We start from the raw sequence: 26,601 nt of genomic DNA on the forward strand, positions 1-26,601 counted from the left end.
TGTGCCACAATGCCAGCCTTGTTATATTCCTAAATGAAAAGCATGAGCTTGGTAGTGAGGGTTAGGTTGGGAATAGAGAATAGAAGTCAGAGAAAGAGTATAAAGTTATTCATGTATTTGATGAGAAAGCAGTAAACATGATAGTTAAATGTATGAGCTTAATAACTTATAACAATCATTGAAGAATATCTGACGATTTTCACTGATTTTCTATAAGGTCTCCGCACCTCTTATATTAAGAAAGAATAGAAAGGTAGAAAACATTTTTGAATAGAAAAACAATAAGGAGATATTTAAATGGTTTTAAACATTATTCTAAACTATTTTCCTCTGTGAAAAGGTTATAAAGGAATTGTGCTTACTGGTCATAGACTAGTAGTATAGCAGTCATAGAATTAAACTTAACCTCTAGACATTGCCTAACTATGATGGTATAGAATTGGTAGAATAACTGGTGTTCTAGGAGTATTTCATAAACTGAGACATTCCCTGATAAGAAAGAACCATATAAATCCTTTTCTGTATCAGAAAAATCTGAAATTTAGAGAAAAGAAAATTGGTTTTCTTGGAATAAAATGATGTTGTTTCATGAAATTCATGTAGTCAGGCATCCCTTGGTATCTATGGGAAATTGGTACCCACTATAGATACCAAAATTCAAGGATGTTCAAGTCCCTCAAACAAAATGGCAAATTATTTGCATATAGTGTCTACATATTCTTCTATATACTGTAAATCATGTAGATTACTTACAATACCTAAAAAAGTGTAAATAGTTATTATCTTGTACTGTTTATGGAATAATGATGAGGGAAAAAAAGGTCTGCACAGGTTCAGTGCAGTGTAACCCCCCCATCAAAGTCCCAAGTGCTTTTAGTCCAATTTGTTGAATCCATGGATCCAGAAGGCTAACTATGTATGTAATTAAGCTAAGTAGGCACTAATATAGCTTACTGTGGAAATTTTAGAATCTACTTTGTGAGAGGAGAGCCTGGATTACCCCAGATCTTGAAGAATTAAATAACTAGCTGGGAATGTTGGAGGAACAAGTGACTAGTCAACTTTCAAAGTGTTGTGTACTATGTAAGAATGCCCAGTGTCTCAGTCTGCTCAGGTTGCCCTAACAAAATACCACAGACTGGGTGGCTTAAGCAACAGAAAATTCATTTTTCTCGTAAGTTCTAGAGTCTGGGAGTTTGAAATCAGAGGGTACATTTCCTGGCTTGCAGATGACTGCCTCACAAGGCCTCTCCTCAGCAGTGCCTGCAGATCTCACCTCTCTGTTGCTCACCTTGGAAGGCCCGTAATCCCATCATGAGGGCCCATCCTCTTGATCTCATCTGACTTTTTTTTTTTTTTTTTTTTGACAGGCAGAGTGGACAGGGAGAGAGAGGCAGACAGAGAGAAAGGTCTTCCTTTGCCGTTGGTTCACCCTCCAATGGCCGCCGCGGCCCACACGCTGTGACCGGCGCACCGTGCTGATCTGAAGGCAGGAGCCAGGTGCTTCTCCTGGTCTCCCATGGGGTGCAGGGCCCAAGGACTTGGGCCATCCTCCTCTGCACTCCCCGGCCACAGCAGAGAGCTGGCCTGGAAGAGGGGCAACCGGGGGGACAGAATCCGGTGCCCCGACCGGAACTAGAACCTGGTGTGCCGGCGCCGCAAGGTGGAGGATTAGCCTATTGAGCCACAGCGCCGACCTGACTTTTTTTTTTTTTTTTTTTTAAGATCCATCCATTTAATATGAAAGGCCAATCTCAGAGAGAGAGATCTTCCATCTGCTTGTTCACTCACCAGATGGCCACAGTGTCTGGGATGGGCCAGGCCAAAGCCAGGAGGACTTGAGCCATCTTCATTTGCTTTCCCAGGCACACTAGCAGGGAGATGGATCAGAAGTGGAGCAGCCAGAACTGGAACCGTTGCGCACATGGGGTGCCAGCATTGCAGGCGGCAGCTTTACCTGCTATGCCATTACACTGGCCCTACATCTGATCCTGTCTCCCAAATACTGTCACACTGGGGATTAGGACTTCTGCATATGAATTTTGGGAGGAAGACACACTGAGTTCGCAATACCTATTAATGTTTCAGGGTGATGTGAGGATCACTGTGCCAGGTGAACTGTGATCAGGGTGCTGCTTTGTTCTTTTGTAGAATTGTTGTAATTGGTTTAAAATATTTTCCTTAAGTTTTGTATTTATTTACTGGGTTATTTGCCCACCTTTTATACCAGTGTAAGTATTTTTTGTCATTCTGATCTGTAAATTTAATTCAGATGAACTCTGCAAAAGATAGCATGTATGTTTTTATAACTTATATATTTTATTTAAGTGTATTTTCTATCAGAATATATAGTTATAAATTTATATTAAAATTAAAATATAGTAGTTATATATTAAATCATTTGCATTAAATGTTTTATATAAATACATATAATTTTTCTTGGTATCAGACTACCATTAGTTCATGGAAAAATGGCTATTGTAAATGTTTTGAAAAGCATACATTTTTTCCAATTTGTATTAAAATGTGTTGAAACTGAGTCACTGGTATGACAGTATTAGAAGGCGAGGCCTTTAGCAGACGGCTAAGACACGCAGAGTGGAGCCCTCACAGATGAATTAGGGCTCTCACAAATGGCTGGAGGGAGTGCATTCATGACCGCCTTGGCCTTCCTCCATGTGAAGACAGAGTGTTCTTCCCCTTGGGAGAATGTGGCAACAAGGAAGGATCTTGGAAGCAGAGAGCAACCCTCACCAGACACAGATCATGCCAATGACTTGACCTTGAACTTCCCAGTCTCTACAACACTGAAACAGCACACCTATGATCATATAAATTACCCAGTTGCTGGTATTTGTTATAGCAGCACAAATGGCCTGAGACATCTTCTAAAATTCCCCTTTGCTTTTCTGTTGTCAGTTCCTTCCCCCAACACTAGAACCTAAGAACTGCTGACCTGCTTTCTGTTGCTGTATTTTTCATTTTATAGAATGCCATAAAAATGGAATCATACAATATATAGACTTTTGAGTGTTGCTGCTGGTGCTGCTTCTACTGCTGCTTCTTTTAGTGTAGCACATTTGAGATTTATCCATGTTAGAGCATGCATTATTGCAGAGTAGAAGTCTTTTTTATGGATTTATCATTTATATTTAAAGACCTAGTGTTTTTTTAAATTAAACATCTGAGTTCAGTCTGGTATCGGAAAATAAGGTAATTTCTGGGAGATAGAGATTTTAGCAATGAATTAGTTGTGTTGTTAGACTGAGGTGATTTTTTTTTTTCCCTCTGTGGGAGGAAGTGGTACCTTATAATCAGTCGTGAATGAAAGGAGTTAATTATTTTCTTCCATCTTTTCACCCTGTGGGCTGACTACCTTATATGCCTGGAAGTCTTAATAAAGAGTTTAATCACTCTAGCTATTGACCTGGAGTGGAATTGCTACATTAGGCCTATGCAGAAATGCCCAATGATTACAAGTCTTTGTTGTTAGGACCTGGGTACAGCTCTCTGATAAATTGCACTTAAGAGTTTTAGAGTTATAAGCAAGAGAGAAATTAAACACACCTAACTCTTAAACAATTGTAGGACTGATGAAGTCACAGAACTTTGAAAATGAATATGGGTTCAAAAGAAGTTATGAGTCTATTTGCAAATGGTGAAACATATCTAAACTATACAGTGATTTTTTCTAATTAGATTTTAAGTAATTTAAGAATTAAAGACAATACTCCCTATTGGTATTTTCTTGACAACTTTTGATGCTCCTTATTCTTTAATAAATGTTTTTGGAGTACATTAAGGTACTTTCTGGAAATTTGTAAGAGAAAACTGTGTTTCTGGGGGAAAAAAGCACTAATATTCTGAAGGACTGAAAAAAGGGTCCTAAATTAGGAAGAATGTATAACTTGGAAAAACAGTCACCTTCCATATTGTGAGATCACACTTAAAATTTTGTGTTTTTAGAGTGAAAAACTGAAAGTGTCATAGAGAAAAAAAGTGCATAATGTTGATTTCCCATTCAATTTTTAAAGAATAGCTTTATTGAGATATACTATAAGTTTCATCATTTTTTAAAAGTCTACAATTCAGTGTTGGTTTTTTTTTTTTTTTTGTATGTTCATTGTATGGCCGTCACTACTGCCTAATTTCAGAACATTTTCATCATACTAAAAAGAAATCAATCCTGTAGGCAGTAGGAGTCATTACTCAACCCTCCCCACCCCTTCCCTCTCCTGGTCACCGCTAATGTGCTTTCCATGTAAATGGAATTATACAATATGAGTCCCTTTGTGATTGGATTTTCCCTTCTTGTAATTTTCCAAGATGTATTGATGTCCTGGCCTAAATCAATGTTTCATTCCTTTTTGTTGCTGAATAATATTCCATCATAAAGATATAAAGCATTTTATTTATCCATTCATCGATTGACAGACATTTGCATTATTTCTGCCTTTTCGCTGTAACTCCGTTATATTTTTTCATAATTTATAGATATAATTCTTTTTTTAAACTTTTATTTAATAAATACAAATTTTGAAAGTACAACTTTTGGATTATAGCAGTTTTTCCCCCCATAACCACCCTCCCACCCGCAAACCATCCCATCTCCTACTCCCTTTTCCATACCATTCTTCATTAAGATTCATTTTTAACTATCTTCATATACAGAAGATCAACTTAGTATATACTAAGTAAAGATTTCAACAGATTGCACCCACACAGACACACAAAGTATAAAGTACTGTTTGAATACTAGTTTTACCATTAATTTGCATGGTATAACACATTAAGGACAGAGATCCTACACGGGGAGTAAGTGCATAGTGACTCCCGTTGTTGATTTAACAATTGACACTCTTATTTATGACGTCAGTGATCACCCCAGCCTCTTGTCATGAGTTGCCAAGGCTGAAGAAGCCTCTTAAGTTCACAAACTCTGGCCTTATTTAGACAAGGCCATAGTCAAAGTGGAAGTTCTCTCCTCCCTTCAGAGAAAGGTACCTCCTTCTTTGATGACCAGTTCTTTCTGCTGGGATCTCACTCACAGAGATCTTTCATTTAGGTGTTTTTTTGTTGTTGTTGTTTTGTTTTTGCCACAGAGTCTTGGCTTTCCATGCCTGAGAAGCTCTCATGGGCTTTTTAGCCTGATCCGAATGCCGTTAAGGGCTGATTCTGAGGCCAGAGTGCTGTTTAGGGCATTTGCCATTCTCTGAGCCTGCTGTGTATCCCACTTCCCATGTTGGATTGTTCTCTCATTTTTAATTCTATCAATTATTATTTGTAACTCGTAATATTTTGAGAAACTTAGAAACTGTTTTCCGAGCAGCTGTACCACCTGCAATGTATGTGAATTTCAGTTTCTCTGCATTCTTACAAAAACTTGTTAATTGTCTTATTTGTTCTAGCCATCCTGGTGGATGTGAAGTAGGGTCTCATTGTGGTTTTGATTTGCCTTTCCTTAATGACGAATGATGTTGAGCATCTTCTCTTGTGTTAATTAGCATTTTGTATGTTGTCTATGGAGAAATGTCTATTCAAGTCCTTTGCCTTCTTTTTTTATTTCCTTTGGCTTCTTTTTTTTACTCCCATTCATTTTAACTAAATAGAAAGATAGTAGAGGTTGACTTTTATTTTTGGGTTCTTATTTTTTTGAATGTGCTCAACTATCTACCTTTACATCATAGGAATATTCATGTTTTACGATGTAAGATCCTTTGTTCTATAGAATAGACTATTCTAACAAAGTTGGCTGTAAAGCAAGTCCACTACCTCACCTATTTACATTATATGATAGGAAATGTTTCTTTATGAAAACTTTGAGTGGGAATTATAAAAACCATGGTTTCTGAAGGTACAAAGTTATTTCTCCATAAAATCTTCGGTTATACTGGATTTGTGATAAAACTCAGCAAATTCTGATCTTACCAATTTGAAACTTTTGGCAGTTCTTCCCATAAGTCAAGAGATGTCAGCATTTTGCTCCATAATAGCTCAGGTTATTAGTAAATGAGAAGAACTTGCCAGATCAAGTGACTAAATTAGGAGAAGAGACTTTCTTTTTGTGATAAGCAGTGGGAACTTGTAGGCTTTGGGCTACTAGTGTTGTAACTTATATTCTAATATCTACTCATTTATTTGTACTTATGGCATAATTTATACACATTGGTCATAAATACATTATGATTACTGAATCCATGAAACTGCATTAAAAATATATGGTGTTCCTACTCTGTCAAAATGACATAACGAAGTATTTCTCCTGTAACTCTTGCTTGGAACACTACTTATTTTTTCCTTGATTTACCTGTACCTGGTGTAAAGTAAATGCTTTATGAGACCCTGGCCAAATTATTTCATCTCTGTGGCCTTTACTTTTGTCATTTCTAAAAGGAAAGTACTGGGCTTAATCTAAAAATTCTATGCCATTGCCTATTTTGAAGTACTCTTTTCACTAAAATAGCTTGATTTAATAATAGTGATAGCATGTCATTTAGGAATATCCTGAGCCCAATTATTGCTCTAAGAGTAGATGTTCTCCAAGTAGAATAATGAAAGAATATTCTAGACTATAGAAAGAACACAGGAATTTAACTCCTTGGGGATTGATAGGGGTAGTTGTGCGAGGTTGGAAAGAAGTGGCTTAGGCCAGATTGAGAAAGTCCTTAAGTGCTTTGCTAGAGTTTGATGTCATTCTCCAGCAATAGATACCACCCAGGGACTTTTAAGCATAGAGGGTACCATAACCAGGTGTGCCTTTTAGAAAGGACAGTGAATTAGAGGTAGTAACAGGTGTAGAGACAGTGAGGGAAGTGAATCAGGAAGCTGTTGAAGCAGTATGGGGAGAGGGTACAAATGTGAAAAAGCTTTTGGTGGTAGAATCAATAAGGTTTGGTGCCTGGTTACATGCTTCAAGTGTGAGGGAGAGGGGGAAAAAATGACGAATGACCCTGGGATTTCCAGCTCCAGCTTCTGTATTTATTTGTTTGTTTGTTTATTTATTTATTTATTTATTTATTTATTTTTGAGTGTGGTCCTCCCCGGGCCCAGGGGCGGGATGGGGGATGCTGGTTGAGGTAGCAAAGGCTGGTGGTAGAACAGTGGACATCTGTGGCCGGCGCTTCGGCATCGTAGGCTAAGCCTCTGCCTGTGGTGCTGGAATCCCACATGGCACCGGTTCGAGTCCCAGCTGCTTCTCTTCTTTTTTTTTTTTTTTCTAATTTTTTTTTTCATTTATTAAACTTTTCTTTAATGAATATAAATTTCCAAAGTACAGCTTATGGGTTACAATGGCTTCCCCCCTCCCATAACTTCCCTCCCACCCGCAACCCTCCCCTTTCCTGCTCCCTCTCCCCTTCCATTCACATCAAGATTCATTTTCAATTCTCTTTATATACAGAAGATCAGTTTAGTATATATTAGGTAAAGATTTCAACAGTTTGCCCCATATAGCAACACAAAGTGAAAAAACTACCATTGGAGTACTAGTTATAGCATTAAATAACAGTGTATAGCACATTAAAGACAGAGATCCTACATAATATTTTTTTAAAATTAATTAATTTTCTATGCCATTTCCAATGTGTACTTACACCCCATGTGGGATCTGTCCTTAATGTGTTGTCTAATGTGAAGTGATGCTATAACTAGTACTGAAACAGTATTTTTATACTTTGTGTTTCTGTGTGGGTACAAACTGATGAGGTCTTTACTAATTATATACTGAATTGATCTTCTGTATATAAAGATAATTGGAAATGAAAAAAAAAAACAACCTGATGTTAAATTGTATTTATTTATTTTTTAAGATTTATTTATTATTTATTGGAAAGGCAAAGTTATAGAGAGGCAGAGAGGGGGAGAGAGATCTTCCATCTGCTGGTGCACACCCCAGATGGCCACAAAGGCCGGAGCTGCGCCTATCCAAAGTCAGGAGCTAGGAGCTTCTTCTGGGTCTCCCACGCAGGTGCAGGGGCTCAAGGACTTGGACCATATTCCACTGCTTTCCCAGGCCACAGCAGAGAGCTGGGTCAGAAGTGAAGCAGCCAGAACTCAAACCGGTTCCATATAGGATGCTGGCACTACAAGCAGTGGCTTTACCTGCTATGCCACAGCGCTGGCCCTCTGGCTTCTGTGTTAAAGGAAATCATTGCTTTAAGGGAAGTAGGGGGTATGAAAGCATGTTTGTTGGAAGGGGTGGTGGTTTGAAGATACTTGTGGCCAAATAGGTGAAATGTTCGCATTGGTGGCTATAAAATAAGACTGGGTCTCAGAGTAGAGGCAGAGTCTGGAGAGTCTCTGAGATTTTTTCACTGTCTTCTTCCAGCTCCCATCCTCATACAAGTGAGCACAAAGCACCTTTAAAAAGATCACGGAAAATATGTGTTATGGAAAAGCTATGCAGGATTCAGAATTGCTCTTCCACCAAAATAAACTTTTTAAATTCCGTTTTCTTAAACTTTGTTGAATTCCCTTGTGTATATTTCTATATATGTGTATATCCAAGCATTTATGTTTGTGTGCATATCTGGGAGTTAGGGAAGTAGTTGTTGGGAACACAGCACCCTAGTGATCACATAAGACAAAAAGAGAAGGTCGAAGAGACCTGTGGGAAGCCCAGCAAAGAGTTAGGATAAGCAGCCTGTGAAACAGAGAAAGATAGGTGGTTAGCAAAATAGGAGAGTAAATGGAAAGTAGGAGCCTGGAATCCAGAGGGGGAGAAACTTAAGAAACTTCAGTTGAGGGGAGAGGGCAGAGGCCAGATTGCCATTAGTGAGGCTGAAGAGGATTTACTGACCCAAAAGTGTTATAGTCAGAGAAACAGTAATGGACAAATTTTGGAAGGTAGGCAGGTTGTGATTTAGGAAACATACTTCAGAGTAAGTGAAGAGGATCCAGAAGAGAGGAAAAGTTAGAAGAAAGTTGAATTTTAATAAATAAGGGAAAGATTATAACTATCTTCACATACAGGCTATAGTTATCAGGCTGTTATCTATCTCTCCGTCCTTCCCTCCCACCCCTCTCTGTTGTGCAATCATAATCAAATTACTATAAACTTAAAGACTTCTCATAATGTAGTTTAATCTGATTTATTAAAGAAAGAAATCAGATGAATTTGTTGGAGGAAGAAAGAATTGAAATTTAAAAGAATGATAAACATTTCTTACAAATCTATTATTTATATAATGTGTTGAACTTTTTGAAATTATTTATAGAAAAAATGACCAGAAGTCTGATCTTAAAAATGAAACTAAGTGTCTGTCATCCAGGGATCTTTTTTTTTTTTTAGAATTAAAGCCATTTATTATTCTTTTTTTAAATTTTTTTTTTTTTTGACAGGAAGAGTGGACAGTGAGAGAGAGAGAGACAGAGAGAAAGGTCTTCCTTTTTGCCGTAGGTTCACCCTCCAATGGCTGCTGCAGCTGGCGCGCTGCGGCTGGTGCACTGCGGCCAGCGCACCGCGCTGATCCGAAGGCAGGAGCCAGGTGCTTCTTCTGGTTCAAACAGTAAAAATAAAAAGATTGAAATATTCTGTTAGGAACTTATTCAAAAAACAATTATTGAAAAAATAATTAGAAAAATATAGAGCCAAAAACAGAGTGACAAAGGGAAGATATTAGACTTAGAAGTTAAGATACTGGTTGTTTGTATGTGTGCTGAGATAACCACATCCCATGTTGGAGTCCTTGAGTTTGAGTCTAGGCTCTACTCTCTATTCTAGCTTCTTGCTAATGCACACCCTGGGAGGAAGCAGTTGAGACAGGATAGAAAGAGAATTTATGTCAAGCTTCTCATGACTGACATGTATCCATGGCCCTATCTACTGTATATCCTTCTGGAGCTCCAAACCAATCAGGAACAAGGAGTATCCATATGTAACCACAAAAGATTTTCTGCAGTGTTTTGGACTTCTCCAACCTGCCAGTTTCTTCTTGCAAGTGAGCCAAGAAACTGGTTGGTAATGATGGCTCGAGTACATGGATCCCTGTCATCTACATGAGATACCTAGATTAAGATTTGGATTCTTGGCTTCTGCCTGGGCCAACCCTGGCTGTTGCAGGCATTTGGGGAATTAATGGGTGGATGGCTGGTTTCTGTGACTCTGCCTTTCAAATAAATAAATACATATTTTCAAGCCTGTAGCAAGAGTACTTAGGTTGATGTCTTCGCTCTGACTCCGAATTCCAGCTTCCTGCTAATGGGTAACTGTGGAGGTAGCGATTGATGGCTCAAGTAGTTGAGTTCCCACCATCCTTGGTGAAATCTGGATTGCATCTCCAGTTCCTGCTTTCTGTCTGTTCCTGCCCTGACTCTTACGGACATTTGGGAGTGAAACAGTAAATAGGAGCTTTCCCTTTGTACCTCTCTGCCTCTCAAATAGTAAGTAAAACAAGTACAGCAACCAGTATTGAATGGATTTATCTCAATATATGAATTTAACAGCAAATTAGACATTACTGAAAAGAGAATTAGTGCACTGGAAGACAGATCACAAGAAAATATCCATAATATAACATAATAGAAGAAAAGGATGATGTGTTTAAAGAAAGATTAAGAGACAGAAGATATAACAGGGAGTCCTAGCATAGATTTATTGGCAGTCAGGAGGAGGAGAGAGTACGAAAGCAATGCTTAATGAAATCGTGGTTGAGCATACCCCAAAATAATGAAAGATATCCAGTCACATACTTAACTATGACAAATTCCAAGTAGAATTTTCTGGTTAAAACTGAAAACCAAAGATAAAAAGGAAACCTTAAAATCAGGTAGAGGAGTAAGACAGGCAGATGGTGGCTTAAAAGAGCCACAATTTGTCAATAGTTATCATCTACAAATTTGTACTGATGGACGTATTTAAAGAAAGTGATTCCAGATGGAAGAGTAGAGAAGGAAGGAAGAACAGTGGTACATATATGGGTAAATCTGAGTGAACCAAGACTCAATAGGGCAATAATAACATCTTGTAAGATTTAAGATATATGTAGAATTAAAATAACATTGACAGTATTCTGTATGTTAACATGCATGTCAACAATATTTTATATGCCAATCTGTAAATAATATTGTAGTGTTTTCCTATTTTTCAGGCAGCATTTAATCACCAATTAACAATAAATATTGATAAATTGAGGCATGAAGTTATCTAGGATAGTCATTAATAGAATACTTAAATTGTGTAACTTCTAGATTACAAGAGGAAAAATAGTAAATCAATTGAAATAATATGAAATGGGAGAAAAAAATGTATGCATAATGGGTAAAACAAATATTATTTACCAAGATAATAGAGTTAAACCTGAATAACTCAGTGCTTACTTTATATATATGTGGTTTAGCCACAGCAGTCAAACTGATGTGATACTGATGTAAAGATAAACATATAATAATCAGTGGAACAGATTAGCAAGTGCCAACATAGACTCTCAGATGTTTAGTTTCTTCATAGGCCCCAAAATGATTTAGTGAAGCTGGCACCGTGGCTCACTGGGCTAATCCTCAGCCTGCGGCTCTGGCACCCCGTGTTCTAATCCCAGTTGGGGCGCTGGATTCTGTCCTGGTTGCCCCTCTTCCAGTCCAGCTCGCTGCTGTGGTCCGGGAGTGCAGTGGAGGATAGCCCACATCCTTGGGCCCTGCACCCGCATGGGAGACCAGGAGGAAGCACCTGTCGCCTGGCTTCAGATCGGCGCAGCATGCCGGCCATAGCGGCCACTTGGGGGATGAACCAACGGCAAAAAGGAAGACATTTCTCTCTCTCTCTCTCTCTCTCTCTCTCTCAACTGTCTAACTCTGCCTGTCAAAAAAAAAATTTTTTTTTAAATAATAATTTAGTGAGCAAATAGCATGTGGTAACTTATATATGTGTATAAACATAATACAACTAAACTGCATCCTCTGTCTGCATACATAATTAGTTCAAGATAAATTATATGCCTGTATGTAAATGTTATCACTGTGAATATCGATTTTCTAAGAAAATATATGATATCACTTTCATGAGTGTGGGTAGGTGAATATTTCTTAGATAAGACATAAGAAGAAATAAAATGAAACAAAAGAATTAATAAAATGAACCTCATCAAAATTGAAACCTTTGTACTTCAAAAGGCAGCAAAGAAAATGAAAAGGTGAGCATGGATGAGGATATTTCTACTAAAGCTAGATTTGCTTGACCGAGGACCCTGGATCCTACTCCTACATTTATAACCATCAGAAATATGTACAAATGTACTCCAAGGGACTCACAAAGGAGTGAGTTCATAGCAGCAATAGTTAACAGTAGAATAAATAAAACTGGCATATCCTCATACCATAGAATATACTACATAGCAATAAAATGAATTAACTGCACTCACATTAACTTGGATGACTCTCACAAACATATTGAGTGAAAGAAGCCGGATGCAAAGGAGCGCACCCTGTGCACCACATTTAAAGTTTACAAAGGCTAAGCTAACCTATAGAACCTAACGATGCATTTTTAGGTAACAAAATGATAAAGAAAATTGAGAAAAGATCAGGAGAATCAGTTCACTTGTGAGGCAGAAGAGTTGTGATTGACTCTTTTTTTTTTTTTTATATTTATTTTTTTTATTTGAAAGACAGAGTTACCCAGAGAGGTAGAGACATTACTCCCCAGATGGCCGCATTGGCCGGAGCTGCGCAGCTCTGAAGCCAGCAGCCAGGAGCTTCTTCCAGGTCTCCCACGCAGGTGCAGGGGCCCAAAGACTTGGGCCATCTTGTACTGCTTTCCCAAGCCATAGCAGTGAGCTGGATCGGAAGAGGAGCAGCTGGGAATAGAACCAGTGCCCATATGGGATGCTGGCACTTCAGGCCAGGGCTTTAACCTGCTGCGGCACAGCACCGACCCCAGGATTGACTGTTGTGTCTGGGGGATGCTGGCAGTTGACTGAAGTGGTTACATCATTTTATGTTTGTTAATAATTCATTAGTCAATATATTTGTTCCATGTGAGGATTTATATTTCATTCAGAATAAAAAATTTAAAAGAATATTTAATAGCTTGGAGAAATATTAAATATATTATATAATGAAGACATGTTACAAAAAAGTATGTTTAAAGCATCACATTTTTAAATATTTATATGTGTGTTATAGATACATACCCACTCAAACACATCAGACACAGAGTGAAAACACTGGGAGGTTATAGACTGAATCAATATTGATGTCAACATTTGGATTTTATAAAATATATGCACTATTTTATAACTAAGAAACTTACTGAATATTGTTTTATAAAATTATCACCTGTAGAGGGTCTTGGCCTTTAGACAGGAAACTGTGATTGAGCTATTTATTTATACCTGCCTTGTTTAGGGAAGGATTTAAAGCTGATTCATTGGAAATAAATAGCATTTGAACCAAAGTCACATATGCGATCAGATAGAGACACTTCAGGCAGTTGTGGTAGTTAAAATACACCATAACTGCAGGGAGAATAATGGAGATTACCCAACACTCTTTTAGTCCTTGACTATTTCCTGCAGTCAGTAGCTTTTTTATCTTTCAATACAAAAAGAAACAGGTTTTTTAATGTAGGTAATTAAAGGAAAACTGCAATTTGATTTTTTTTTTAAAAGAGAGAATGTTGTCTAAAGCCATGGAATTTGCTCAAAACACTTGACCTCCTGTGGCTTCAATTTTCTATCAAAAAAGCACCATGTCCCACCATACATGAGTTGCAGAACTTGCGTCTAGGAATGGATAGGAAAGACGTTAGCATTGGGATTAAGAGTTTGGGTTCTGGACCTAGATCTGGATTTTTGTATTTCCAGCTCAGCCACTTATCTGGCTATTTAATTTTGTATTCTTTTTCTCTTCCTTTATATCCCCATCTTTAAAATAAGGACAGTCACACAGTAGAGTGTAGTCAGAGGCACCGAGTTCTTCAGTTACGGCTTTAAGGTTATGTGACTGTTCTCCCACCCATTTTTTCCCTCTGATAATCCCTTCATAGGCTTAAAACATTGGAAGAAAGTACAAGGATCTACCTTGGAGGCAATGTCTTGGTTGCGCTAAAACTACTTTTCTGTCCTTTGTGGTTTGACAAATGTTCACAACAAATGCTATAAGATCAGCACGTCCAGGAACAGATAGTTGGCTAGCAAACTACTTAGGAAGCTTCATTTACTTCTCTACAATTCTGTGTAGTCACAAAACGAAGACATTTTGGACTCTCGTCGGTTTTCTGTTGTTACCATGTGAGTAATTTTCTCTTTTTAGTTCCTGCTAGTTTTTACCCTGATGTAAGCTGGCATCTTTTCTTTAGCCCTCTTGACACAGAAACTAGGTTACTTCATGTGCTCTGTCCATGGTTTTGCCTGGGCAGAATTCTAAGCAGTATAAAGACATCTTTCTGGCTAACAACATTATTACCACATACTCAGTTCATGTAGCGCCCTCAACTCCTGACTGGCTTCTCACTTTGAACCACTTATTCTTAAACTTGGGTCTTCAACCTTCTCATGGTCTTCCTATTCAGGACATCTACAATTATGTTTTGTTAGCAGTTTTGTCTCATCTCATTAGTCATTGGCCTTTGACTTGTGTATTCCAAACACGTTTACTTCCATCACAATTTTGAAAAATTGCCAGTGACATTTTGTGTACCATTAAATGTTTAATAACACGAATGCATTTTGCTGTATAATGAAGAGGGGTCTGTTTGTTACATCTAAATACCTAACATGTAGTTTATTAAGTAGTTTAGAAAGATTTGTGTGTTATTTTGCTATTTTTTTCCTCAAATGATTGTTGTCAGCAACCTTACCAGGATATCTGATTTGCGTGTTAAGCTCAGGCTTTCAAAGGTAATTTCCAATTTTAAACAGAGATTAAAAATTAGACTGTAATGATGTTATAATTATATTCAATAGTTTCTCAGTACTTTTGACTTACTGAAATAGCCCTTTAATAATGTGCTTTTTTGGTGACCACTTATGGTATTTTTTAAAAATCTACTCTTATAATTTGGTACAATGGAATGGATTAGAAACCAAGTCTATGATGGGACCTAGAAGATGACACACTATAACAGTGAGTAAACAAATGTGGTTTCATTTTCATCTCACACTTCTCAAATTCTTTGTGATGTGCTTAACAATTTTCATTCATGAATAGAAAATTTGAATTACTCATAGTGCTTTGGCATACTGTAAAAGCCAAATCATTTAAGATATAATTCATTCGATAGCACTTAATGGGAAAATACATCAGAAATCATTCTTTTCAAGATATGATAAGGAGGCTGTATCTACAGAGCACAGTCAGAAAGTAGCATTGGAGTATTGGTGGCTTTATATAGAGAGAAAACTGATTCCATTTCTAAATGTTAATAATTGCAAGAGGGAAATTCCTACTTGGGAAGAAGGTTTTCCAGGTTGCTTCATTACCAGGTGTTTGACACAGTGTGGATTTTCAGATGAATAAGACTTACAGCAGTCTTCGGGAATGACACACTCCAAGGACCTCTGCTTCCTGCTGTGAAAGCTCCTATTTTCCAAGCACACCAGTGTCAGTGGTGATGTTGCAGTGTTTGCTGTGCTGCTTCCAGTAAAGACCCAAGTTTTTCCCCCTGAATATAGCGTGGCTAAAGAAGAGGATGCCTGTCTACTAGCCAAATAAATTTCAGAATGTTGTCAACGAATGAACCGCGTGTCCTCTACTGTTCATGAAACTGAACTCTTAGCATTTCCTAATGGAAATAAGCTCTGCTTTCATGTGGTTCCCTTTAACACCATTGGATGCTACAGATATGATTTACAGTCACTCTGAAGCTTAAAAAATCCAAATAATATGATCGTTGCTTTGAGACCATCCATATTTCCCCCTTTCCCTTTTTCTCTCTCCTTGACCTAGCAGCAGGAAGCCTTTGTTTGAGGTGTTCATCTGGAACAACTTTTCCACACTTGTTTTCATGTTCTGTTAGATTACAGGGCAGCAGGCCTACCTTTGAAGCTCCTTTCTCTTTTGTTTCTTTGCTGTGCACTCCAGTAATTAACTTTGTCCTTCTTTTATTTGTTCCAGTCAATCGCAGGCCACTCTGCTGAGCATCTTCTCCCAGGAGTACCAGGTTAGAAGTTTTCTCCTTTGTGAGGGTTGACAGGTGCCTAATTGAATGATGAATGTCCCTTTATTTCTTTGTAATTGAACTGCCAGCTCTCTGATTGGGTTGGAGGATGTTCTCCTTTCCACATCAAGCACCGCCTGCGTCTCAGTGGAGGCCTGCCAAGCCTACCCATCCATCTGTCTAATAACATCTAGCCTTTGCTTATTTGGTGGACCTGTAATAAATTATGCTAAACCATTATTATTCTGACAATAATAATTTCCCTGTGTTGCGTGGTTCCATGTGCTAAATGTTTGCTGACTTGCACTGTCAGTGCCGCTTTCCATTGCTGACAGAGATGATGATAAATGACCAGTGCTGGAGTGGCAGAAGGCAAGAGAGGCAGAAAATGGAGTCATTTATCATGAGATGACAGGTGTCAGTCAAGTGGCAAGTCTCTATGGAATTACTTTGTGTAGTTTTCAAATAAGTTGTTTTTAAGCAATGTTCTTCCTGGTTAAAAATGGCAATTGGATTGTAAAACTAGAGTGCAGGGGACTTAGATGGAATTGAATCGAGGGAAAATTGATACAAAGGTTGAAAGAAGGAACAAGTTTTTCTTTGCCCTCTGCAGCCCTAAGCAAACTTATTTAGATTCAATTACTATGACCCTGTTGGCTTTTACATATATACTGTACCTTGTGGTACAGTCAGAAGACATCCTAGTAGGCAATAGAGATTAAAATGCATAGCTTCATAGAGTAGAAGGAAAGAAAGTCTGACCACCACCAAAATCCCTAAGCTGTTACTCAGTTTGCTGTACATGTTAGTCATTGGGACCAAGAAATGTCAATCTTGTTCTTGAACCTGATGTGTCACATAACATGAAGATTTTTGTTTTGTTTTGTTTCAGAAGCATATTAAAAGAACACATGCCAAACATCATACTTTGGAAGCAATTGAAAGTTATTACCAGAGGTATGACCTGCCTGCCCCACTAGAGGGTATCATAGTACCTATTAATTGTAATAATAATTATGGGTAAATTAGATAATTCAACCAATTTTTATATCATATCACAAGAATTTCGTATTAAGTATATTTTTTTAAAAACTGTGAGTATGTTTTGGAATGAGTTTCCAAATGCTTTGTTTTGTACATTAAAAAAAATGACAAGTCTCTCTTGACTTATATGTGTGTACACGTACTATGTGAGATGCAGTCGCAGGATATGAAACCCTAGTTGGCTTCTTGAAACTTATTATAAGTGCATTTCTTATGAAATGCATATTTTCATATGTCTGTGTCATATGTCCACATGCCCGTCATCTTCTCGTGCCAGTTTTCTCATGAACTTCTTAAGGTAATATTGTATGTGAAGATTTTCAAACCAGTTTCCATCTATTTGTTATTTAGATCAGCAAGTTGATAAATTAAGACTACATTTTGACATAGTTATGTTTTATATCATAGATACTAGATTTACCATTTTAGAAATGGAAAAAGCAAGTAAGGACATATGGATTTATAATGTCTATCTGTTACACTTTAAAGTGGGGTGCTGCATTTGAAACAGAAAATTTGGGGTATTAATAGGATAGTGTTCAGGTAATATTTTTTATTTCAGCCTATTTGTAAATAATTTTCAACCTCTCATTCTAAAATAGTCTTTAAAACCACTTTGATTTGTTTTCAATACTGAAATCTGTATTGGTGTTATAAAATGACTGATTATAATGTTAAGTGGTAATGTTTTACATTAAAAGTTGTTGATTGGTTTCTTAAATATTTCAAGGGCACTCCTAAATTATTATACTTAAGATTGACAGATCAACCTTTTTTTTGTGAGAATGACAACACCGATTTTAGTTGAATGATTTTTATTCTTAGAATTTTTATGAATGAAATAAAGGTTTTGATGAAATATTGGTATCATGTTTCTGTAGAATAATTTTTTTAAAAAATTGTAAAGTGGATATTGAACAGAAACGTTATTGAGGTTAGATTCTTTTTAATGAATTACTCGTTCTGCTATATATGTTGAAATATTTGTTTAGTATAGTTACCTGATAATACAGGCAGACACAAAACACACACATACACTAGTCTAGGAGCTTTCTTCTCTAAACTAGTCCTTGTAAAATTTGAATTGATTTATTCAAAAGTCATAACCTCCTTGGTGAAATTAACATTTAAATTAAAGTCATAACCTAAATCATACATATAAAATTAAGCATGATCCATGAAGTGCTGTGAAGCCTACAACTGCTTTGGTATCTACACCTTCCCAAGAAAAGACACAAAGTTATTTACCTGCTAAAAAGCATACTCCTGTTTATAAACATTATACTTCTAGGCTTTCATATAAAAATATGGTACTATGTCCAGGTTTTAAACCCTCATAACTTAAGTGGAGGAAAATAGAGCATTTTATAAGACAGCATACCCTTTTCCTATAAATGTGGAGATCTGCTAACAGATGATGGGGCTGCCCTCTGATCCACCCTTACCTCACTGTAAAAAGCTTGCTTTAATTAGATAATTTCTAAGATTTCTAAGTGCTGCTTTCGAAAGTCTTAGCTACATTTAAAATAATAGTTAATGAACTACACATATACTTCTGTTGCATTATATGGGTAGTGTAGGCCAGAAATAAAAGTCTTTAACTCTGATTACTCAGTGATGAACACTGAGAGGGATAATAATGAGAATTCAGAAATATATTTGGAGTTCTCTAAATTTATTTAAATGTGAAGGTCTCTATTATTTCAAGGAGTTAACAGCATTTGAAACAGAAACAGGAAGTTAGGCTGTAATGGACAGACTCAGAAGAACGTGATCTGACAAGTTTCTTTCTTTACCAACCTGCTCCCTGACTTTCTGTTTTGCCCTTTGCACTCAGGGGATGGGCCAGGCTATGACCTTTAGGTGGGTTGAGCTCACTAGAATCTTGTGTTAAGAGTGCAGGTTTAATGTCCCTGTTTTGGCCAAAGTACAGTGGCCTTAAAAGGTTTTTGTTTTCTAGCTGAATAAAATAAAGGCAAATTGTGTAATATCAAAACATATTTAAGAATTTTGAAAATGTCAGTGGTAATTTATTTACTTTTTTTTTTTTATAAAATATCCCCCAATTGTGAAAATTAAGCACGTTTGTGATGGCTCAAAAAAGAAGTGAGTGATTGCCCATGATTGCATTGATCAGAGATAACTACTGGTATTTTTCATTCTAGTTTTTTGTCAACTTCTTTTTATATAGATAAAGTCATACCATATGTGCAATTGTGAATCCTGATTTTTAATCTTAGAAAGATGCATATGATGTAATTTGCAAAAAGCTTTTTGTAGACATTGATCATCTTACTTCATTATATGAAAATATGATAATATATTGAGTCATTCCTCTTTGAATGTACATATTTTCAAAAGTCTGATATTATAAATAATACTGTGTTATAAGAGTCTGCATTTTGGATTAGTCACTTGATCTTTCTATACATATAGTTATTGGCACAAACAATGTGGACATTGAAAATTTTATTCATGTTGCCAAAGTACTGTCCAGAAATGTGGAACTGGCTATATTTCTAATAATTGTATGAGAGAATTCCTGTGTTTCTAGATTCTTGCTAGCTTTTGAAATGATATCAGTTAAGAATTCAGTCTTCTGAAGGTGAGCCTATCAAGGTTAACTAAAAACACGGTATCCAGATAGCAGGTGAAAAATGTTTTCTTAAGGAATTTGAGCCATTGAGGATATTTCCCCAGTTCTCCATGTTGTATATTTATAGTTAGCACAGATGTTCATTTTGAAACTTTCTCTATTCTTTGACACTGTACTAATGTCATTTTATTTCCAGGATTTCTAGATAAGAAATATTCTTTTTTTAAAAGATTTATTTATTTATTTGAAAGTCAGAGTTACACAGAGAAAGAAGGAGAGGCAGAGAGAGCAAGGTCTTCCATCCACTGGTTCACTCCCCAGTTGGCCACAATGGCTGAAGTTGCGCCACTCCGAAGCCGAGCCAGGAGCTTCTTCCAGGTCTCCCATGCAGGTGCAGGGGCCCAAGGACTTGGGCCATCTTCTGCTTTCCCAGACCACAGCAGAGAGCTGGATTGGAAGTAGAGCAGCTGGGACTCGAACCGGTGCCTATATGGGATGCTGGCACTGCAGACAGCAGCTTTTACCTGCTATGCCACAGCACTGGCCCCAAGAAATATTCTTGATAAAATTTATTTAGGTTCACCTAAATTGATGCTCATATGCATATGTGCACATACACACAGCTAGTCAGATTTGAAGTCCCCATCAATAGCAACGTTTAGAAATACCATCTCCCATTTCCTCCCTTCTGCCAAGATGCTGGCTGAGGGACTACTTTTAGTAACTTTAGAGTCCTATCAATTGAATGTCATTCCCACATAAACATGGATACAATTTTATTTCAAATATGATATTGATAGTACATAATATAGTTTCTGAAAATTTTAGCCATTCTTTTGTTTAATTAGTTCCAATTACTTTGCACTCACTTTGTGCCATCTTCTATGCTGTAATAAACTGTATGAATGTGAACAAGACACTGAACTTGCCCTTAACTACTCTGTTTAGTGGGAGAATAGCTGTGTACATGATCTGCAAAATGCAGTGAGCAAAGTATTAATAGGGATGTACAGAGTGTTATGGGGGTTCCAGAAGTTCCTGATTTTGGGTGTCCAGGGCAACCTGAATACATGCAGTTTAGAAATAGAAGTTACTTTTACTAGTTAGTTAGGAAGGCATGGGAATTCCAGCCTGAGAGAGAACAATCAGTGGCAGAGTTCTGGATGTGCTTTGGCCAGAGCATGGAGATCACATGAAGGGCAAGGTGAACCTGGAAAAGCAGGCACGTGCTCTGAAGGTTTTGTTCAAAGTAATATGACTTTTGTTTTGGTTTGATAAGGCAGTGTGGATGCAATGGTAGAGTTTAAGCAAGGAGTAGTCCTGTCATGTCTTCATGTTGGGAAGATAATTCTTTGGCAGTGTGAAAGGATGGCGGTCAATTGAGCACCTGGAAGCAGGAGAGTCCATAAGCCAGCTCTTAGTGTAAGTCAGAGGACTCTACTGTTGTTGGCAATGGGGATGGGTTCCAGAGATTTTTAGAGGTGAAGTCAGCAAAGGTGGTATTCAGGTGGAAGCTTGCACAGAGGTGTAGGTTTTTGAAGTTTGATGATCAGGGGATTCTGAAAATATTAAAGATCAAAGAACTTTGCCTTATATTTGAAACTGAATACATACTGTTTTTATTTTAGGTGCTAATGAATAATGCTTTTCACATTTAAAGCACATCATAAAGTGGGCCTTCTCTGAGACTTTTAAAGATGACTTCATTCACAGGATTTACATTTATTAGTCTTCCTGTGACAAAGCTAGAGGATAACTTAGAGCTTCTATGAAAAATAGTGGATTTTTTGTTTTTATTTTCGGTTTGTTGTTTTAAAAAAAATTTTTTTTAAAGATTTATTTATTTATTTGAAAGGCAGAGATACAGAGAGAAGGGGAGAGATCTTCCATTTGCTGGTTCACTCCCCAAATGGCCACAGCAGCCGGGGTGCAGTGATGACAGAAAATGTTCAGAAAACACATCCAGACATTGCCTTCTCTGCTCCCCTTCTCTGCATCCTCACGGCATCTTATGCAAACCTAGAGAGCTGCGGTTCATACACTGTGTTGTGGCACCTGGCTCCCGTCTTCTGCCCAGCTCCAGTCATTGTGGACATTTGGGAAATGTTCTTTCTCTATGCCTGTTCTCTCACTCCAACCACCAACTCCTCTCCTCTCCCCGCCTTCACACTTCTCAAATAAATTACATTTTTTTAATTTAGTGGATAAATGAATAACTAGAAAGTTAGCTAGAAATATCCTCATATTGGTATAGGCTTAAATACCCTGATCCAGAATCGGAATTCTCAGTAAATACTATGCAGTGGTAATGCTTATAAACACATGGTTCATTGGTCTGGCATGATGGTGCTGATTGTTTGTTCCTTGAGGAAGTTGACCTAAGGGTTTTAATTGACCTATTTCCCAGGGTCCTGTCTCTGAACCATACTTGCTTTGTTTTATTTATTGTTTAATTAATTAAGAGAGAGGAAGGGAGGGAGGGAAGAGAGAGAGAGACATCTTCCATCTCCTGGTTCAGTCCCCAAATGGTCACAATGGCAGAGCTGGGCCAGGCCGAAGCCAGGAGCTTCATCCAGGTCTCCTGCATAGGTGCTGGGGCCCAATCGCCTAGGTCGTCTTCTGTTGCTTTCTCAGGTACATCAGCAGGATTGGAAGTGGAACAGCCAGAACTCAAACTGGTGCCCATGTAAGATGCCATTGTTGCAGGTGGAGGGTTTACCTGCTATGCCACAGTGCTGGCCCCTATTGCTTCTTATGTCCTTGTCCTGATTTTCCAGTTGATTTTCTAAATAAAACACTTAATCAAGGGAGGGCCCCAGTATGCAGAACCTGTACTTGTTAGACCTATTTTTTCAAGTTACAGTCTCTCTGGAAATCTCCCCACCTTAAATAATTTGCTTTTATCCCACTTTTCTTATAAGAAAATTACATATCTTTGTAAGTATACTTGTAAATTAATATAATTTAGTATCTACTGACACTTTTATGAAAGAACTCACCTATTGATTTTGCTTTCTAATGTTAAGCAAATATCCTGAATTTATTCATTTAAACAATATACTATAAAGAAAATGTCCATAACTAAGTCTATTCTCTTGTCCAGTGTAGCTTTTAAAATTTATTTAATTGTTCATTTATTAAGGAAAAAAATGTATGTGTTATATACTAACTTACTATGAACCAAGATCTGTGCCAGGCATAATAAATTGAGCAAAATCCAATTCCATGGCCCTTATGAGGCTTTCCACATTACAGTGGAGGATTGGCTGGAGATAGACAAGTATAATTGTCTCTCCTTAACTAGGGTTTTGCTTTCCGTGATTCTGGTTACCTATTGTCACCCAGCATCATCATGATTTGATGATCTTCCTTCTGACACTTCCTCAGAAGGTCAGTGATAGCTTAACACTACATCATAATGCCTTCATGTCATCTCATCGTGTAGGCAATTATATCTCCTCACAGCGTCATCATCATCATAAGAAAGGGTAAGTATGTTACAGTAAGATACTTAGAGAAACCACATTCAGAAATTTTATTATCACAGTGTGTTGCCATGATTGTTTTATTTTATGATTAGTTATTGTTCATCTTTTACTCTGCCCCACTCAGAAATTCAAATTCACCATGGGTGTGTATGTTTAATAAAAAACAGTATGTATAGGGTTCATTAGTATCCACGGTTTCCGGCATCCACATGAGTCTAAGAATGTATCCCCGGTTGGTAAGGTGAGGACTACTATAATAAGCAAATGCATTATGCTGTGTTACAAGATAAAGAGGTGTACTGACTTCTCAATTGCACATGAGAGCCACTGAATATACTGTCGGATGGTGATGGACTGAGGAAGGTGACAGCTGAGCTGTGAGTTGTGCAGGTGGAAGGTAGGAATGGGGTATGGTGAGTAAAGATGAGACCAGTAGAGTAGGTAGGAACCAGATAACAGAGCTTTGCAGGAGCTGTTAAGTGCTTATGATTTAATCTTGAGGTTTAATGTGGGGTCCTTGAAACATCTTAGGGAGGCCAGTGGCACATTCAAAAACTTAAAGTCATCCTGGCTTCCATGTCTCAGATGGATTTGGAGAGTTTTGTTTGTTTGTTTCAGTGGAGTTAGGGGCTGACAGGAGCTGGGGGTTATTACAGGAATCCAGGGCAGGTAAGATGATGGCTTGTGTTCCCTGTGAAAGGCATGCTGACTCACTGACAACAAGTCTGTTCCATTTATTTCTTTTTATGGGATCAGCCAGCCCTATGAAGCAGAGATAAAGAAAAAGGTGAGATAGGTGCCTGGATACGGTTTCCAAACTAGTGAGTTGACTTCCTTGTTTTCCATGCCATGGGTAGTCTGTGGTGTAGGCCAAACCAGAGTCATATGGATAGTTCTTTTGCAGCCACGTCTGAATTCACTTTACGTGTTAGGTGAAAGCAAGAGAGATGGTATACTCCTCCCCTGCTCCCCAGTTCAGTTAGCTAACTGCCAGTGCTTTGAGGAAAGTTGTTTTTGTTACCTTGTTCCCTTCAGTGCTTTCCTATGACAGTAGCATACTTTAACTTGAGTTGAGCGTGGCATTTACCCAGGAGAAATGTGTACACACAGGGGATGCTGACAAGCCTACGCTGGCCTTTTCTTGTCACTGTGTTACCACTTGGCTTTGTCTTGTCTAGGTATCTGAATGGAGTGCTGAAAAATGGAGCTGCCCCAGTGCTCCTGGAGTTAGCCAATGAGGTAATGTTATTGTTTGTGATTTTATTGAAACCTGCATAAAACCTAAGGGGCCTATCCAGAGTAGCTTGGCTTCAAATTGTAATTAACCTTAAAAACAGAAAAGATTTTGAGGCGTATTAGACATCTAAATTGCTCCCTGGTCTCTTTGTACTTTTAATAATTGGATGAGGAACTTTATGTATTAATAAATCAGTTGACATAATTAGTCTGCTTCCTTTAAGGGAAGTGTATAAACATCTTCTTGGTTTTTTATTTTGCAAAAAATTTCAACCAAACAGCTCAGGACATGCTCTTCTTAGGATATGTTGTCTTAATTTAGTGTGAGAAATACCTGTGTCAAGTAAAGAGATCTATGCCAAAGAAATGTATGCTAATTATTATAAAAGTGAGGAAGAAAATTGTATACTTAAAGATGTAGCATTTACTGAATTCATTCTTATTAGTAGCAAACTTTTATTATAATAAAGGATACGTGCGTTATAGAAACGTCTATATGAAAAAGCAAAGGGTTCTTATTAAGTGATTTGTTGAACATATTTGTTAACTTGTGATCTGCTTCTGTTTGGGGAACAACTGTCTTACATGTAGAAAGGGCAGTGCTGAAGCTTTCTCATGAATGAAGAAACATTTAAAAGTTCATACTAGTTGTGGAGAGCATACTGAAACAATAAAATATTTAATTCCTAAACTTTAAAATATTTATCCACTGTAATAAGTGTAATACAATATTTAGTCTGACTTGGAATGGCTTATGCAAACCTGATAGGAATAGAATGAAATGTGTACTGTTTTTGTGTTGCTTTATAATGGAAAACATAGAAGCAAAGCAGAAAATGTGTGTTTGCATTAAAGATGACTCGGTACTGTGAGCATTAAGTGTTGCAGTAGCAGCAAGTTCTACATGTTATATTAGCAAGGAAGGATGGCTTCCCTCAGAGCTTGTGTCCATGGTCAGCAAATGAGCAATTACCTATCAGTAACCATAAGGTTTTAGTAGTCTAGGCAATGTCTATACAATCTGATAGGATGACTAACATATAGAATGAATCTTTCTCCTCTCCCTAGTAAAACATGAATTTTACTCATTGTTTTCTCCCTGATTCTTAGAGCAAGGTGGATTTATATGTCTTTGGGCTTATTACAGGTTCATGCTATTAGGAACTTGAGATATCTGAGCTACAACTAGAAATGTAGATTGTCCTTTATAGAAAAAAGAAAAGAGTGGACTAATAATATTCTAACTAGAGATAGCTTCTAGAAAGAATGTGGTACAAGCTTGGTACTCTTTTTATAGATGATGATGGTCATGATGTAAGTTTTATATGGTGGTAGTTCATGTTCAGTTGAATTTTTAATGGATAGTTTTGTTGAGCTTAGCATATTTAGCTTCCTCAATGTTCATCTATTTGTAATATGAAAAAATTCAACCCACTAACACATTTTCTCCTATGTTAGTAAACCTGATTTTTTCTTTTTTTAACCATGAATATATGAGTATTTATAGAAAGAAAATAAAGAGTTTAAAGTTTTTCCCTCCCTTTTGACCATAGATTCACATAGAGAGACCCTCACTTTCTGTAAGACTACTAACTCTTAAGTGAAATTTTGGAAATGGCTGGCACCAGATTATGGCTTCCTAACAACAAAGCTGCCATTTTTATATCATAGTTAATACTTAAATGACAGGTGCTTGTGTGTGGCAACAATTGATGCGATATAACCACTTTCTAAGTCAATATCTATTTAATCAGTGGAAACTGTAAAAAGTGATGAGAAATATGTAACCCTGGTACATTATAGTCTTTGTACAACAACTCTCTTAGATAAGAGCACTGTATTGTTTTTTCAAGGGTGAGGGCATATATGTGGCCATCATTGATTTCATAAATGTCTTAATACTACTTTTTCTGTTTCGAGGCTAAAAATGAACATTTTTAAGAAATCTCACTTTGTTAGGAAATCTCACTTTGTTAGGGATAATAAGATCAGTCATTTCTTTTCTCTCCACACAAATGTTTTCAAGTGAGATTTGAAGCACTATGAATTTTACTTACATGCTAAATTCTGACGTGAAGCATGATGGCCCTATTTCAGAGAAAGATGGACACATGATTAATATGAAAATTAGGGAGATGCAAGTACCT

General features: G+C 37.3%; 1 protein-coding gene across 1 annotated transcript in view; it reads left to right on the forward strand.

Moving 5' to 3' along the window:
- The window catches only part of CDIN1 (CDAN1 interacting nuclease 1), a 245,048-nt gene that overhangs the window by 45,828 nt on the left and 172,619 nt on the right, over positions 1-26,601 (forward strand). Inside the window, exons 2-4 of the mRNA XM_062205587.1 lie at positions 16,048-16,093; positions 16,983-17,047; positions 24,397-24,457. Coding sequence (XP_062061571.1) covers positions 16,048-16,093; positions 16,983-17,047; positions 24,397-24,457 — 172 coding nt within the window. The remainder of the gene's footprint in view (positions 1-16,047; positions 16,094-16,982; positions 17,048-24,396; positions 24,458-26,601) is intronic.

The sequence above is a fragment of the Lepus europaeus genome, chromosome 11 (assembly GCF_033115175.1).
Source record: "Lepus europaeus isolate LE1 chromosome 11, mLepTim1.pri, whole genome shotgun sequence".
Lineage (NCBI taxonomy): Eukaryota > Metazoa > Chordata > Mammalia > Lagomorpha > Leporidae > Lepus > Lepus europaeus.